Source organism: Panthera pardus, unplaced genomic scaffold (assembly GCF_024362965.1).
Source record: "Panthera pardus isolate Hobbes unplaced genomic scaffold, ASM2436296v1 HiC_scaffold_10, whole genome shotgun sequence".
NCBI lineage: Eukaryota > Metazoa > Chordata > Mammalia > Carnivora > Felidae > Panthera > Panthera pardus.
The window spans coordinates 89,212,941-89,231,827 of NW_026526655.1; the positions used below are offsets into that span (position 1 = coordinate 89,212,941).

Genomic DNA, 18,887 nt, shown 5'->3' on the forward strand with positions numbered 1-18,887 from the left:
AATGAGATAGCCTTGGTTCTGTAGCCGTTTACAACCTCTGTATTGATAATTGGATTCTGCAATAGCATTTCTTATAAAATAGTTAATTGCTTTATACCAAGTATTGGCAAACCTTTTTTGTAAAGAGCCAGATAATTAATATTTTAGGGCTTTGTGGGCCATATGATCTCTGCTGAAACTGCCCAGCTCTGTGGTTGTAGCGTAAAAGCAGCCATAGACAATGTGTAAGCTAATGAGCATGGGTATGTTATAATAAAAATTTACTTACAAAAACAAGCAGTAGATTATATTTGACTCTGGGGTCACCATTTGCTAATACCTGCTTTATATTAAAATGTGAGTATTGTGAATCAAATTCCTTAATATGGTAATTTGGTGTCTGTTCGATTGCATGGTTAAGAACTAAAAATGTTTAATACTGTTATTTCAAAGTGAGAAAATATTAAAAATTGAAAATAAAAAGTCATTTGGATTTTGCACACTGTGAAAGCAGAAAAGATTGTGAATATTACATTACAGTGTTATCATTAATACATATGGGCTACAAAACCAATTTTTTTACGTTATTGTGCATACAGAAAGTATTTTCGGGGGCGCCTGGGTGGCGCAGTCGGTTAAGCGTCCGACTTCAGCCAGGTCACGATCTCGCGGTCCGTGAGTTCGAGCCCCGCGTCAGGCTCTGGGCTGATGGCTCGGAGCCTGGAGCCTGTTTCCGATTCTGTGTCTCCCTCTCTCTCTGCCCCTCCCCCGTTCATGCTCTGTCTCTCTCTGTCCCAAAAATTAAAAAAAAAAAAAAAAAAAAAAAAAAAAAGTTGAGAAAGTATTTTCGTTTTGCTTTTAAAAATATTTTATCAAAATTATGGATGTTGAGAAGAGCTAATATGATTCTGGGCCAAAAATAGTGGTGTTCAAAGTGAAATCCAAGTACCTATCATTGAGCTGTCTTGGATTATGCTTTTAATTTCTTTGAGAGGAATAACATTGCCTATGTCAATGTTTTTAAACAAAAATTTTCTCCTCCTTCCTCTTTCTCCCTTTACTCCTCTTTATTTTTTTTTCTGTTTTTCTTCTTTTTCCTCATCCTCTGTTCTTTGTCTTAAGTGTTGAAAACTTGGATTTTTCTCTTACTACTACAGCTAAGTTACCCTGACGCTAGGTATTTAATGATTCTCAAACAAGGCCTCTTCTTCATTCTGGTTCCTGTTCTGCTCTTACATCTGCTCTCTTGCTTCTCTAATCTACAATTCTTTATAATCATAATCTAACCATAATACATGAATTTAAAAAGGAAGAAAACAAAATATGCGGCACTTACTCCGTGTGATAGAGGGACTTGGATTCCTAAGTAATCTTTAGATGCATGCTTCCATGCTTTTCTAATAGTTTTTATTTTTTATTATTTTTTAATTGAGGTAAAATGAGTATATATTGTAGGAGTTTGAGCTGTATATTATAATTCTGTATTTGTATACACTACAAAGCAATCACCACAATAAGTCTAGTGATCATTTATCACAATTGAGACCTGTCACCCATTTTGCCAACCTCCTCAACCTCCATCCCTTCTGATAATCAGCATGTTCTCTATGAGTTTGTTTTTGTTTTCATTGGTTAATTTGTTTTATTTTTACATATATAAGTGAAATAATATGGCATTTGTCTTTCTTTATCAGACTTATTTCACTTAGCATAATACCCTAAAGGTCCATCCATGTTGTCACAATTGGAGATTTCCTTTTCTATAGCTGAGTAGTATTCCCTCATATCTATCTATATCTACATCTAATATCTATATATCTGTATCTATCTATATCATCTATATATATCTGTAATCATATCTTTTTTATCAGTACATCCATTGATTGACACTTAGATTGTTTCCATTTCTTGGTTAGTATAAATAATGCTGCAGTGAACACAGGGTATATATATCTCTTCAAATTAGTGTTTTTGTATTCTTTGGGTAAATACTCAGAAGTGGAATTGCTGAATCATGTTAATTGTATTTTTAATCTTTTGAGGAATCTCCATTTGAGTTTTTATAGTGGTTTCACCAATTTACATTGCCACCAAAAATGTCCAAATATTCTCTTTTCTTCACATCCTCTCCAACAGATGTTATTTCTTGTCTCTTTGACAAAAGCCATTTTAACAGATCTGAGATGACATTCTCATTATGGCTTTGATTTGCATTTCCCTGATAACTAATGATACTGAAAATCTTTTCATGTGCCTGTCAGCCACCTCTATGTCATCCTTGGAAAAATGTCTATTTAGATCCTCTGTCCATTTTTAATGAGATTGTTTCTCCTCTAGGTGTTGAATTATATGAGTTCTTTATGTACTTTGGATATTAACTCCGTATATATGATGTGCACATATGTTCTTCCATTTAGCACCTTGCCTTTTGCTTTGTTGATGATTTTCTTTGCTATGTAGAAGTTTTTAGACTTAATGTAGTCCCATTTGTTTATTTTTGCTTTTGTTTCCATGCCTTCAGAGTCAGATCCAAAGAAACATTATTAAAACTAATGTCAAGGAGCTTACCATCTATGTTTTATTCCAGAAATTTTATGGCTTCATAAAATTGGCTTCTGAATTTTATGGCTTCTGAAGGACTTCAGACCTTACATTCAAGTCTTTAGTCAATTTTGAGTTAATTTTTGTGTATGGTTAAGATAGTGGTCCAGTTTCATTATTTGGTTTGTGGCTGTCCACTTTTCCCAATACCATTCATTGCAAACACTGTCCTTTTCCTATTGTGTATCTTTGACTTCTTTGTTATATATGAATTAAACATATATGTATAGGTTTATTTCTTGGCCTTGTACTCTGTTCCATTGATATATGTGTCTGCTGCTTTTAAATGGAATGTTCTGTATATATCTGAGTCTAGCTGGTCTAATGTGTCATTTAAGGGTAATGTCTCCTTATTGATTTTATGTCTGGACATCTATATATTGATATAAGTGGCATATTAAAGTTCTCTACTATTATTGTATTGCTGTAAGTTTCTCTCTTTTGACTATTAATATTTGCTTTATGTATTTAAGTACTCCTTTGTTGGGTGAACATTTACCAATATTATATGTTTGTGTTGGACAGACCATGTTATGCCCTTGTCTTTTGTATAATTTATTTTAAAGTTTATTTTGTCTGATATAAGTATAACCTATACAAGCTTTTTTTTAACTTTCCATTTGCATCTTTTTTATCCCTTCACTTTTTTTTTTAATTTTTTAATGTTTATTTATTGTTGAGAGACAGAAGAGAGTACATATGAGCATGAGCATGTGCAAGGGAGGGACAGAGAGAGAGAGGGAGGGAGGGAGAGAGAATCCCACGCAGGCTTCTGACACGGGGCTGGATGCCACCATGTTGAGATCATGACTTGAGCCACAATCAAGAGTTGGACACTTAACCGACTGAGCCACTCAGGCACCACCCCCTTTACTTTTAGTCTCTGTGTGTCCTTAGATCTGAAGTGAGACTCTTCAAGCAAGACCCATGTTTTGTTTTTTGTTTGTGTTTGTTTCCATTCATCCACTTTGTGTCTTTTGATTGGAGAATTACTCCATTTACATTTAAAGAATTATTGATACGTATGTACGTATTGCCATACTCTTTGTGGTACTTATTGCCATACTCTCATACTCTCAGTTTGTTGATTGTTTTCTGGCCATTTTTATAATTAGTCTCTGTTCCTTTTTCCTTCATTTGCTCTCTTCACTTGTGGTTTGGTGATTTTATTTAGTGTTATATTTAAATTCCTTTCATATTTCTTTTGTGTGTCTACTATAGACTGTTGTTGATTTGTGATTACCGTGAGGTCCACATATAATACCATGGGTAGATGGATAGATGGATGGATTGATAGATAAATAGATAGATATACACACATATATACAGTATATTTTAAGTTGATAGCATCTTAAGTTTGACACATTCTAAAATAACATTTTTATTTCCCTTCTCTACCATGTGTTCTATTTTTTATATCATATTTTACATATTTTCATTTTGTGTATACCTTAACTGTTGTAGCTATAGTTAATTTTACTACTTTTGTCTTTTAAACTTCATATTAGCTTTATAAGTGGTGAAGCCTTTACCTTTACTATATATTTATATTTACCAATGAGACTTTTACTCTCATATGTTTTGTTGTTACTAGTTATTCCCTCTTCTTTTTAGCTTAGAGAAATCTCTTCAACATTTTTTGTAAGACCAGTTTGTTGGTGATGAAATTTTTTTTTTTTTTTTTTTTTTTTTTTTTTTTTTTTTTTTACTTTTTGCTTGTCTAAAAAACTCTATTTCTCTTTCAATTCCAAATAAGAACCTTGCCAGGTAAAGCATTTTTGGTTGGAATGTTGTTTGTTTGTTTTTCCTTTCAGTACTCTGAACATGTCATCCCACTCCCTTGTGTCCTATAAACTTTCTGCTAACAAATATGCTGATAATCTTAAGATTCCAGTATATGTAAGAATTTGTTCTTCTCTTGATGCTTTTGAGATTCTCTCTTCATCTTTAACTTTGGACATTTTAATTATAATGTATAATTATAATTTGGATCCCTTTTTGTTTATTTTATGTGGAACTCTTTGTGCTTCCTGGAACAGGATTCCTGATGCCTATTTTTCCCATATATTAGGAAAGTTTTCAACTACCATTTCCTTTTTTTTGTCAAGTTTTTATTTATATTCCAGTTAGTTAACATACAGTACAATATTAGTTTCAGGTGTAGAATCTAACTATTCATCACTTACATGCAATATCCAGCACTCACCACAACAAGTGCCCTCCTCATTACCCATCACACATTCAGTTCATCCCACCACCCATCTCCCCTCCAGTAACCCTCAGTTTGTTCTCTATAGTTGAGAGTCTGTTTTCTGGTTTACTTCCTTTTCCCCCCTCCCCCATGTTCATCTGTTTTGTTTCTTAAATTTGACATGAGTGAAATCATATGGTATTTATCTTTCTCTGACTGAATTTCACTTAGCATCATACTCTCTAGCTCCAACCATGTCATCGTAAAATGACAAGATTTCATTCTTTTTATGCCTCAGTAATATCCCATTGTGTATATATATATATATATACTTTATTTTCTTTATTCATTTATCAGTCAATGGACATTTCGGTTCTTTCCATAATTTGGCTGTTTTTGACAATGCTGCTATAAATCTTGAGGTGCACGTATCCCTTCCAATCAGTAATTTTGTATCCTTTGAGTAAATATATAGTTGTGCAATTGCTGGGTTGTAGAGTAGTTTTATTTTTAACTTTTTGAGGAGCCTCCATACTGTTTTCAACAATAGCTGCACCAGTTTGCATTCCCACCAATAGTTCAAGAGAGTTTCCCTATCTTCACATCCTTGCCAATACCTGTTGTTTCTTGTGTTGTTGATTCTAGCCATTCTGACGGGTGTGAGGTGATATTTCACTGTAGTTTTGATTTGTATTACCCTGGTGATCAGTGATGTTGAGCATCTTTTCATGTGTCTCTTAGCCATCTGTATATCTTCACTGGAAAAATATCTGTTCATGTTTACTGCCCATTTTTAAGTGGATTATTTCTTTTTGGATGTTGGCTTTTATAAATTCTTTATATATTTTTCATGCTACCCTTTTGTCAGATATGTCATTTGCAAATATCTTCTTCCTTTCCAAAGGTTGCCTTTTTGTTTTGTTGATTGTTTTTTTCACTGCACAGAAGCTTTTTATCTTGATGAAGTCCCAATAGTTTATTTTTGCTTTTGTTTCCCTTGCCTCAGGAGAAGTTGCGATGGCCAATGTCAAACAGGCTACTGCCTGTGTTCTCCTCTAGAATTTTGGTGGTTTCCTGTCTCACATTTAGGTCTTTCATCTATTTTGAATTTATTTTTGTGTATGTTGTAAGAAAGTGGTCCAGTTTCATTCTTTTACATGTTGTCCATATTTTCCAATATTTGTTGAAGAGACTGTCTTTTTCCCCATTGGATATTCTTTGCTGCTTTGTCAAAGATTAGTTGACCAAATAATTTTGGGTTCCTTTCTGGGTTTTCTATTCTGTTCTATTGATCTATGTGTCTGTTCTTGTGCCAGTACCTTACTGTTTTGATCAGTCATTATTAATTTAAATAAACTAACTACTACTCTTCTCTCTCTCTTCTCCTTCTAGGACCCCTATAATGAATATGTTATTCTGTTTGGTGTTTTTGAACAGGTCCCTTAACCTATCTTGACTTTTATTATTATTATTATTATTATTATTATTATTAATTATTATTATTTTCCTTTTTCCTCTACTGATTGGGTCATTTCCACTGCCTAGTCTTCTAGGTTGCTTATCCATTCTTCTACTTAATCTAGTTTTATGTTGAACTCCTCTAGTGTGTTTTTTATTTCAGCTATTTTATTGTTTTATAATGTCTGTGACTGCCTTTGGTACTGTGTTATTTTTCTATCCCTTTCTAACTGTGTTCATCCATTCTCCAGAGTTCAGTGAGCATCTTTATGAACATTACTTTGAACTCTTATCTGGTAGATTACTTACCTCTGCTACATTAAGATCTTCTTCTGGGGTTTTGTCTTATTCTTTTATTTGGGACATATTCCTCTGTCTCCTCATTTTGCTTGATCCTGTTTCTTTTTTTGTTTGTTTGTGTGTTTTGCTTTTTTGTTTTTGTTTTTGGTTTGTTTGTTTATTTGTTTTGTATGGGGTAAAATAGCTATCTTCCTTAGTCTTAAAGGAGTGAACTTGCATAGTAGATAAACTTAAGGTTCAAACTTTTTTTTTCCCTGTTGGTTGTTTCTCAGACCTTTGTGATTATTTAAGTAGCCTAATTCATTCTTCAGAGGTCCCAGTTGTTGAGGGTGTGCCAAGACCTGTCAGTGTTCTAAAGGGAGGAATCTTAGTGCATACTCTCAGACTAATTGTAAGCCAGATCCTCAGGCAGCAGCTTTTAAGGCGTGTAAATATAGTCTTATGGGTTCATAATCATAAACCACACTGACTTTCAAACTTGGGGGATCTGGGCAACAGTTGTAAAAATTATGGCTTTAGATATATGCATAATCTCTTCTCTGGGAGATATCACTAAGGTGTGAGTAGGAAAAGAGTGAGCACTAGTGTGGTGTTTCTTTATTTAGGTTCCCAGGGGCACCTCTGATCTCTGGATATGTTCAGACTGAAGCTACAGAACAAGAAAATAGGCCTTTTTCACACAAATCCTGAGGGAGTGTTTCAGTCTACTATTTATGCAGTGTCCTGTGGCTGGTAGCCTGTCAATGTCTGTTTCTCCAAATGTTTCATACCCATGAGGCCCAGAAATGTAACCCCTATCCACAAAACCAGATTCTCAAGTGCTGTCTTCTGTGAGGGCTGTACATACATGCCAGCTGTGGTGAGATAGTCAGTGGCTACAGTACATGGGGGTGGAATGTTTGGCTGATCAGCTAGGTCTGAGCGGGTGGGCTGTGGCTATGGTGTGTGGGATCAGTGTAATCTGACTGAGCTAGCAGTGAGGGGTGAAGAGGTGAGAGGGATTGCAACAATGGCACCTGCTAGTTCTAGCAACAATAAGGCAGAAGGAAAATGCAAAATGGCACCTGCGAGAATCTCTGTCCTTAGAGAGGGTCTCATCATATCACTGCCTCTCTGACAGAGGGTTTAAGATTAACAAATAAGCTTCCTTTCATATGGTCTAAAAGCTTCAAACTGTTGCTTTAATGCTGGTTCCAGGCTGAGTGGGTTTGTGTGTCAGCCATTTAAGAGTGGATTTTCCATTCCCTATAGCACTATGATTTTCCTGGAAGTAAACCTATGGAAGTAAGACAGCTATGTTAGGGACTCATCTCTTCAATGCATTTGCCAACGGTTGGGTTGCCTGGTGTGGGACACAAACTACTCACTTTTCAGGGACAAGTTCTATAAATGAGATCCCTCCTGACTATGGTTTGCAGTGCCTGGGGTGTGATTTCTTCTGAAACCATGTCTCTCTGTCTCCTACCAGTCTCAGTGTGGCCCTTTTATTCTTTGCTATGGAGGTGCTGTTTGGCTAGCTTTCAGGTCCTTTTCATAGGGAGTTGTTCTATATATGGCTGTAGATTTGTTGTGTTCATGGAAGGAGGTGAGTTCAGGATGCCTTTATGCCACCATCTTAAAATCTCTCCTTGATTGATTTTCTTAGGAAAATATTCCTGTGTCTTTCATTTCCATTTATTTTATTTGTTTGCTTGCTTTTAAAGTTTATTTATTTATTTTGAGAGAGAGACAGAAAGAGATAGTGGTGGAGGGCAGAGAGAAAATCTCAAGCAGGCTCTGCATTGTCAACGCAGAGCCAATGTAGGGCTTAAACGCACAAACTGTGAGATTATGACCTGAACCCATACCAAGAGTCAGATGCCTAACTGACTGAGCCACCCAGGCAGCCTATTTATTTATTTTTAATCAAATTCAAAGAATGGATTATTTTCATTACCTTAGGGAGGCTGCTAAATATTGACACAAGTCACATTGTGTATCAAGTACAGTTAATTTCTCATATCCTATACAGTTTTATTATAATACATTGATTTTTATTCTTTGTGCTTTAAAAGAACTCTGGACAGTAGGTCCACTTGTTAGGAATATAAAATAGTTTGAATCAGAAGTTGGGATCAGAAGTTGTAACACTTTTCTGTCTTTAATTTAGTATCCTTATTCTACTAGATATGGTTTAGAAAAATAAGATTTAAAAGAAGAGTTATTGATCAACTGAGATTAAAATCATATTCAAAAGGCATAATGCCAGGACAAGAAACACAAAAAGAATAAGACAGTGATATTGAACTATAAAATTTAATATTCCATCCTATATTTGAATATACTATAACTTACTTATACAATAGAGTTTAGCTAATCTGTGCATGTGGAAGAAACGTCAATCTGTTAGTACCAAAAAAAAAACAAAAAGAAAAAAAAGAAAAGTAGATGTCTTAATAATGAAGGAAGATCAACATTTCTTCACTTAGGCCTCTGATTCTATAAAAAGGGTATGGCTTGAAGAAAGGATATATATATATAACAACAACAATTTCCTAGGGAAACAGTAAGAGTGCTGTGCTAAGGCAAGAATGGGATCTATATGGTAGGTTAGGAAAATAAAAACATCCATTGATGCACCCAATTCCTGGATTATGGTTTACTTTAGTTTATTATAAACTAAATTGAATCATTATTCCTGTTTTGTTTTGTTTTGTTTTTTCTCAGACAAAATCCTTAAAAAACTCTTTGCTTCTAAGGCAATAGGATTCATACACTTCAACTTACAGAAAATTGAGGGAATTAACTTAGTTGTTATCTTTGAAGAGGAAAAATGTTTTTATTAATGTAATTGCTACATATGATTGTCTGTTATTGTCATATTAATCACCGCAGTAATGGGTGCTATATAGGAACTTCACTTTGAATCATTAAGTGAATAACCCTTGTCAACCTCAGAGGTTCCCTAATAGATATATATTTTTTCTTTTTCACTGTTAATATTTCACTGTGTAATTACAGCTACCAATCCCTGTGCAGCTAATGACGGCAAAGGCCCCTGCTCTCACATGTGTCTGATCAATCATAATAGGAGTGCTGCTTGTGCATGCCCCCACTTGATGAAGCTCTCCTCAGACAAGAAGACCTGCTATGGTAAATTTCTTGGAGTTCTCATCTAAAATTTAAATTGAATTCTCTCAAATTGTATTAGCATTAAGATTTTCCTCAAAGTGAGCCAAAAGATATTTTTAATGTCCTTAAAAACATTTGAGGTAGTGCTATTTCCAGACTCTATTGATGATTCATCTACTTTGGGGAAGACTGACAAATTCTTTAAATATGTGATATACTGCACTTTGCTATTTATTACCTTATTCATTTTTTTCTTGCCGCTTTCTGATTTAGTGTGTTAGCAGAATTTATCTCTACAAAACAGGGAGATTTGTAAGTGAAAGTGCATTTTCAGAAAGTGATGATGTAGGTAACCCATGTAACAAAGAGGTACTCAATAGCTTTAATCTCTTCCTGCTCTTCTAAAGCTATTTTCACATCATTTTATAGGGGATTATCGACTTGAAGGGGTGAGAAGTGAAGTAAAATGGGTAACTTTGAAGTATTCCTAAAAAATATTTAAACAGCACGTTTAAACTAGAAAAAAATGATAATGAAATTTGTGAATGAAATCAGACTGTGGAGTTTTTCTGTTTTATTTTACTTTTAAGTAATTTTTATTTGCAGAGCAATTACTTTTAAGGACAGAAAAGAATATACTCACAAAATCTTCACTTAGGAATTTAGATACATGTCGATTTAATTAATTTTATATAATCATAGCATATCTCAACAACAATAATCTCAAAGAGAGCAATGAAATAATAGAATATCTGTGACTTCTTCTATTTTATTTCCTATTTTATAAACTCTGTTCAAGAAAAATGCCTATGGAAGTAAAATGATGCAACATCACTCACAATGTTACTACAGATTTACAAAACTTTATAAGAAAGCATGCTTTAACATTATTTGAACCTGAATTTTGATAGGGAAAATGTGAACATGACTTTTAAGTCCATGCTTAATTTTGTTTTACTCAGAGATAGTATAGAAAAAATACTCTTTGATTTCTTCAAAAATCATTTAATGCAATGCATTATTGTTCCAAAATATACAAAGAACAAATATGGTTGTTTGACATTTGTAGAGGTCATGTGTTTTAGCAATTGTTTAAAATTCTAAGATCAAATTGCTGAGAATTTCCTGTCATTTCTAACAAAAGAAAAATAATGGCAAGGATTCTAAGTTGTTTTACATTTGTTTCTATTAAGTATTTTAATTTAAATAATAGATAAGTCATTCCTGCCCATCAAATCTTGATTATGATTTTCTGGTGGTAAAATTCTATTAAGTCATCAACAATTAATATTTTAAAATTTCTAGATTGCTTCAAACTCGGCAAACTTATAAGAGGAAAACACTTATTTCTGTTTCTTTTCTAGAAATGAAAAAATTTCTTCTATATGCAAGGCGTTCTGAAATCAGAGGAGTGGATATTGATAATCCATATTTTAACTTTATCACGGCCTTTACAGTCCCTGACATTGATGACGTTACTGTGATAGACTTTGACGCATCTGAAGAACGTTTATACTGGACAGATATTAAAACACAAACCATTAAGCGGGCTTTTATTAATGGAACTGGATTAGAAACTGTTATTTCAAGAGGTAAGAGTTTTGCAAAATACAACTTAAAAAATGTTACTCAATTTGTAATAATCACAAGTCTCTTTTTTATTCTTTTTTCTATTATCCAATTCTATGTTGTTAATTGAAAGTTGGAATTGATTATTCAGAGATTTAATAATATGCTATGTCTTAGCAACTGTAGAATGCTATAATTATGTTGCACATAGTACTCTAATAACTAGAAATTTAGTTTCACAGGAAAAAAAATTCAAAAGGGATCTCCTTAAAATTTACAGACTTCTAAACAAAAATATTTGAAGATTCCTTTCTGCTGATGGGGGAATTATAGTTAGGGCACACAGAAAATATAGGACTTTGGAAAGGACTGGGCTTCCCTCTCTGAATCAAGCTTATTATCAACTTATTTTGCATAAATTTCTACAGAACTAGACTCCACAAATAAGACTATTCATATCCACCTCCTGACCTAGCAGATGGAATCATAGGTTATTGGTAAATGTTGTTAACTTAGCCATTAAAAAAACAAGTAACTTCCCCAAAATGGAAAACATAGTTGAAGTGAAGTGAAACATACATGCAAATGCAGTGGTTAAACTCTAAATATTTAACATTGAATTATCCTAATCTTTTTAAAAATTTTGTTAAAGTGTGATTTCTTGGTCTGTTGTTGTTGTTGTTGTTGTTGTTGTTATTTTAGTGTAACTTAATTGAGTATCTGCTCTTTTTCACTACTGCAAAACCAAACAAGACATTCCTGTTCAATTTCCTGCTCCATAAGCATGACAGAGTGATTTGGAAAAAATAGAAGAAAGGGTGATCAGTAATCCATATAGATATATCAAACTCTCATGTTTTGAAGCATACTAAAATTTTTAAATCAGGCCTTATTTGAACAAGGATCAATCCCTTAGTGAAAGCAATAAGAAGTACAGGTTTTAAATTCACTGGTTTTCAAGAGTTTTCCACATATCATACTTAGAAAGCTGGCTTGAGTACCACTAGTAGATCTGAGAGTATTTGACCACTAAAGTGCTTTTTTATTTATGCTAGCTCTTTATTCATCTAAGTTTAGTACTGTTAAGGCAACTTACATGAATTGGTTATAAGCTTTTTCAAATATTTATTTCAAACTTGCCATAAGAAAGGAGCCTTTCTAAAAAGGCTAATGCAAAGACTTCTTCTTTGTACAGGATTTTTTTTTTTTTTACAGAGGTAATATGGAATGATTGGATAACCACTGTTAGACTAGGTAATGGTCTTGAAAGATCAGTTAAACACCTTGAAAGATCAGTTGAAGGATATTAGGTGCTTCCCAAGACTGACTGTCAGGTAATCTTCTCATAAGAAATTCATCAATGTCTAACAGAAAATTGTTAAGCACTTTATCATGAATGAGAAATCCTTACCAAAAAGCTTTGTGAACTGTATGAAGTAAAAGACGTGATACCTCAGGAAAATATGGGGACAATTTTCTGTCTGTAATTATAGATTGATAGCCAGTAGTAATTTGGAGTTTGTCTTTGAGAAAATCTCAAAGACTTATTTTCATTTAAGAAACTCTATTTATAATTATTAACCAAAAATTGAGCCATGAAATTTTCTAACTAACAATTAATTCATATATTCATTAGGATCAACAATCGTTAATTGGGTTATTTTGACAAATATTGGAATACTTTATATAAGATAAGAAATTGAAAGAGGATCAGTATTGACTGAGCATAGAACAAGAGGACACACTATATACAGGTTGATCGAGGTAAAGAAATAAATAGAAACCGAATAATTCCAGCCTTTACAGGTTGTTGATTTTTATGCTAGTACTGAAAATAGTGAGAACTAAGGAAATGTTTTAAGGAGGGCACAGCTATATAGTTAGGTTTGCCTTTGGAAAAGATATTCTAGCTTTTAGATTTAGTAGAGAATTGAAGAGGTCTCAGGTAGGGGGTAGGTGGGCCATGGACTCTGGGAGACTAGTTTACTGGCTGCTATAGTGGCTTTAGTAAGAAGTGATAGAAACCTGGACTAGAAAGGAAACAATAGAGATCAAGAAATGTGGGAGAATTATAGAAATATCAAAGAGTGAAAATATAAAGGAACTTAATTGGATATGAAAGTTGAGGAATAGGCATTGTCAAGGATAAGTCCTTCATTTCTGGCTACCCTACAAGTTGAATGAAGTTGTGATTTCCTTTCTTCCAGAGTGAAACCTTGTTAAGGCCTGATTTATCTTTCCATTATTAGAAAGCTTGAGAGGAACTTTTGACAGTTCAGCTTGTGAGCTCATCAAAGTATCTCAAATCCTGCCAGTAATTGTACTTTATTTTATCCTTTAATCTTTTAGATTCCCTAAGAATGTCTGTCTGACCTTTCTCTTACTTCTTACATGTCAGCCTCTGTATTTTCTTACTTTGCTATCCTTCTTCTACTGGACTTTTTCTTGAGAGATGCTTTCTTTCCTTATCTTCCTTAGCCTAAGTCTAACGTGAAACTTGCTTCAAAAATCAGACTCTACATTTGTCTATTGCCCCAAGCAGACCTTTTTTTTTTTTTTTTTTTTTTTTTTTTTTTCAGAAAAACACTGAAGCTCTTTGGGTCAAGCCTTCATGAAGGGGTCTAGAAATAGTTTGCCTGTTTTGTCATTTTCCATATCCTGAAGTACTAAGCTATTCTTAATTTATGTACTACCTACAAGAGCTATTTGTTATATTTACTTGTACAAGGTACACTTAATTATAAGCATAAATACTAACACATGACTGTAGGCTCATTCATAGTATAAATTAACAAATATTTATTACCGTATGTATATTTGTCCCTTTCACAAAAACCAAAAATAATTTTATTCTAAGAAAAAGTAACTAACAATTCATGGCAAATGTTCTTGCTAGTGGTCTGTGGCCTGACTCTCTGGTGGTAATTAATTCTTATACTTGAGTCACTGCTTGGTCCAAATATTTTTCAATTATTTATACTTTCAGGTTTATTTTGCTGATGTGATAAATAATATCAGCTGCCATTAATGGGACAAGCACCATTATCTCATATAATCTTTCCAAACCTATAATTAAGAATTACTTTTGTTCTGCAGAGGAGAAAGCTTAAAGTCCTAAAAGCTAAAACTCTGTCTCAGAAATAAAATGAGGAAACAATGGGGGCACATTCATACTTAGGACTGTATGATTACAGCTCCCATCATCCTCATTACCCTACAATAAGAGAATTTGGGACTTCATCCCAAGTAGCTGGGTGTTGTCCTTTTATACTCATTTGCCTCTCCTGAGTGTTCATAATCTTACCCAGGATTATTGTACTATACTGGATACAAGATTGTCCCTCCCCCAGCTCTAAATAACATGACAAGAAATTCACTTGCAATTAACATAGGAAGAAAAAAAAAGAAGACATTAGTTAATACACCTTAAAGTTCCTTATATAGACCGGGAGTAAGACAGTTGAGTTTCACATTTGTATCTATTCCACTTTCATCTATCATTTATTCTCCATACAGTGCTTTGAGGTCAGTGCTTTGAGGTAAATGTTACTTTTTGCTTTTAAAAATGAGGAGGCATTTACTTCAGGTTTGCCATGGTAGGAAATACCAGAGCTTTGTTACATCCTAATTGGATTTTGACTCTAAAGTTGTGCTATGTTTCCTCCTGAGAATCCCTTCCTTTTACAAATAAGGAACTTCAGCAAGTAGAGAGCAGAAACTTTATCGTAACCACATGGTTTGTACAAATATTTCTTTCCAATGTTCACTGAATATACACTCAGCATACTCAGCAGAGTTCATTTAGTAGTACCTGGGTGAAGTATGGGGTCATTCCATCCCAGTGTCAACAGTTTTACTGGTTTTCTGAAATATGAGAAAAAGATTTTAGAAATACGTTGGCAGTTTTATTAGATTCCAAGCTACTGTCAATAAAATTTTGTTTTTTATTAGGAAAATCTCCTGGTGTGCCTCATTATTCTAAGGTAAAGTATAAATTTTTCATCTTTGGAAAATTAAGGACTCAACTTTGGGCAAATACAATTGATTCAGCAAAGTATTTTTTAGTACTAGAGTCATCTACCATCTGAATGAACTGGACTGTTAAGTTGAGTTAAGCAGATGCTAAAATGAACAAAAGGAAGATTAATATGAATTAGAAGTATATCTATTTATAAAGAACATTCTCTTACATGGTAGGAAATTATCATATAATCATATGCTTTTTTAACTACAAAAATATAAACCACTTCAAATGCCAACCTTTTGATCACATTGCTACTATATAAAATTTAATTCTCAATAATACTTTGAATCTAATTGGACCTATTTCAGAGTAGATTTCCATTATTATTTGAAATTGTTATCCACTTCTGCCAACAATTATTTTGTCAGTGAGTACTAACGATTCACTCATTCCCTCTATTTTGCAAAACACCATATTTAATATGGTAATAAAAATGCTTAGAAAAAAAACTATTATGAAAATTGGTCCAGAGAGATTGAAAGAAATGAAAACAGGTCAGTAATAACAGTGAGATCTAGATTTTGGAACCAGGCCTTGAATTAAAGTAGAAAGTTTGGATAGGGAACATCTGTTGTTTTGCCTCTTTCTGAGTGGGATTTCAATTTTCACTTTCACCCAGGAAAGCCTTTTATGGAAGAATGTCAACATCTGTGATTTAAAAAAAAGAGAGAGAAAAGAAAAGAAACAAAGAAAGACAAAATCACACCTATAAATGCCATTCCATTGAGAACTATGTATCTACAGCAATGTGTGCTAATTGAGTCATACTTCCTATCTTTTTTCTTTACCTTTTAGTTAGAAGAATAGAATTTTCTTTTATTTTTTCCCCATAGGCTTTATATATGTATGGATTCTATATGTGGACCATTAGATGAGTAGAAAGATGGCTTTATTTAGTTAAGACAGTTCGTAACCTCAGGGAGCTTCATATCTGGTAAAAGAATGAGATATAAACAACTAACTAAAATATAAGGCTACATGAAATATAAAGTTTAATAAGGTGTCAGGTACTTAGGAAATTAGCACAAGGAGTATTAAGTTATTATATGGAATTACCTAAGTAATTACCTAATTACTTTAGGAAGTAATATTCAAACTAGACCTTTGGGGAACCAGTAGCTTGATCAATCCAGGTTGAGATATCATGAGGTACAAAGCTCTGGACACTTTCCATGTAGAAAGGTGCAGATAGTGAGCGGTAGCTAGACCTTCCAGAAGAATAACTTAGAAGGTTAATGTGACAGCACATCAGAGAAGGTCTTATGTCAGGATGAGCAGCAGTTTTGTATTTTTGTATTTTTTTCCCTAAAGGCAATGGGAAATCACTGAAAATTTTTATAGATGTTTATAGGTGATTCAGACCCTTTTGAAGATAAATCAGATAGAAATCTGAAATATTGAAAAATGATAAATTATAGATAAGAATACAGCTAGAGGGGCACCTGTGTGGTTTAGTCAGTTAAGCATCAGAGTCTTGATCTCGACTCAGGTCATGATCTCATGGTCGTAGAATCAAAACCCATATCCTACTCCACACTAACAATGCAGAGCCTGCTTGGGATTTCTCTCTCTCTCTCTCTCTCTCTCTCTCTCTCTCTCTCTCTCTTTCTCTCTCTCTTTCTCTCTCTTTCTCACACACACAAACACACACAAAATAAATAAACTTAAAAAAATTACAGCTAGGAACTTAAATGTTCTAAATCTAGAGTAAAAACTAGACTAGAACAATGAGAGGTATAAGAAGGTGACAGACACCAAGCGTGTGGTAGATATAGAAGTAATTGAACCTGATGACTGGGAGAGAGGTGAAGTTAACCAGATAATTGGAAAGATATTGGAGACATTGATCTAGATGAAAATAAAGGAGACAGCCTTACTTTAAACATTTTCCCAAATCAGCAGCATATCTAAAATACAAATAATTATAGGTTTAGGAGATTGAGATGTATATTCTCTAGGAAAAACAACAACAACAACATAGGTTTGGGATACATACATATGTGTTAAACCTAAAACAAACAAACAAACAAACAAAACAAGACAATGATAAACACTAAATTATTCAGAGTTGAAGAAGCATAAAATTAGTGAGGGTGTACATAGAAGGCTCCTAAAGTGTTTTGTAATATTCTCTTTCTTAGGCTGTTTCTTAATTTGCATACCATGTATTAAATATGGTAATATATGTGTTTGTGTGTATATAGTTTCTCATAGTTGCAACAAATGGGATGTTTAATATTTACCAAGTTCCCTTGAGACAGCTTTCAAAGATATTACCAATTTGCTTTTATTTTAACATGGCCCCTTAGAACAGATATGTAATTGCCTAGAAGCTCATTTCAAATGAGTTTTGATTGGATATAACCATATCTTTCCTCAGAGAATTATGAGCATTGGGATCCCCTCCTTTTTTGAAGACATACATGATTTTGGGTAAAAGCCTAATTTAGGCCTACCTCCAAGATGCTGGTGTCAGCAAGTCCACTGCATAGGGGAAAGAAGGAAGGAAGGGAGGCATGGAGGGAGGGAGGGAGGAAGAGAGAAAAGAAAGAGAAAAAAAAGAAAAGAGAGAGAGAGAGAAAGAAAAAAATAAATTTCATAAGCAGAGAATTGACAACCATTGTGCTGTATTTATTTATTTTTTTCATTTGGATTTATCTACACCTCAATCAGTTTATGTGGTTACCCATTCCTCTTTCATCTAAGGCCTTTTCTTCTTTTATCATTTTTCTTTTTTCTGAATTATATCCTTTAATATTCCTTTAGTTTAGTGATAACCTAATATATTTTCTGAAAATATATTTATTTAGCTTTTGTTTTTGGAAGATATTTTTTAATCGTGGTAAAATACACATAAAATTTATCATCTTGACTCTTTTTAAGTATATAATTCAGTAGTTTTACGTACATTCACATTGTGAACCAATCATCAGAACTCCTTTCATCTTGTAAAACTGGAATTTATAGCTATTAAACAACAACTCCTGATACCCCCTCCTCCCAACACCGGGTAATTTTACTCCCCAAGTTTCCATCATTCTACTTCCTTTGTGAATTTAACTGCTCTAAATGCCTCTTAGAAGTGGAATCACACAGTATTTGTCTTTTTGTGAAGGGCTTATTTGACACAGCTTGATATTTTTAAGGTGTATCCATATTGTGGCAAGTGTCAGAATTTATTTTAAGGCTGAATAATATTCCATTTTATATATGTATCACAATTTTTATACATTCATCCATTGATGCACATTTGGGTTATTTGTACCTTTTGGCTACTGTCAGTAATTCTGCTGTGACCGTAAGTGTGTATTCAAGACCCTGCTTTCAATTTTGGGGAGTATATACCCAGATGTGGAACTTCTGGATTCTATGGTAATTCTATTTTTAATTTTTTGAGAAACTGCCATGCAGTTTCGCACAGAGGCTGCACCATGTTACATTCCTACCAACGTTATACAGAAAGGTCCCAATGTCTCTACAACCTTGTGAACATTTGGATGTTGTTGTTGTTATGTAGCCATCCTAATGGGTGTGAGGTGGTTTCTGATTGTGATTTTGATTTGCATTTCCCTAATGGTTAGTGATGTTGAACATCATTTCATGTTCTTCTTGGCCATTTATACATCTTCCCTGGACAAATGACTATTCTATTCC

At 33.6% G+C, this 18,887-nt stretch overlaps 1 protein-coding gene across 4 annotated transcripts in view; it reads left to right on the forward strand.

Moving 5' to 3' along the window:
* LRP1B (LDL receptor related protein 1B) overlaps nt 1-18,887 on the forward strand; it is a 1,871,086-nt gene that overhangs the window by 1,277,622 nt on the left and 574,577 nt on the right. For all 4 annotated transcript variants that reach the window (XM_053909160.1, XM_053909154.1, XM_053909157.1 and 1 more), the window contains exons 28-29: nt 9,530-9,661; nt 11,005-11,232. In XM_053909160.1, coding sequence (XP_053765135.1) covers nt 9,530-9,661; nt 11,005-11,232 — 360 coding nt within the window. The remainder of the gene's footprint in view (nt 1-9,529; nt 9,662-11,004; nt 11,233-18,887) is intronic.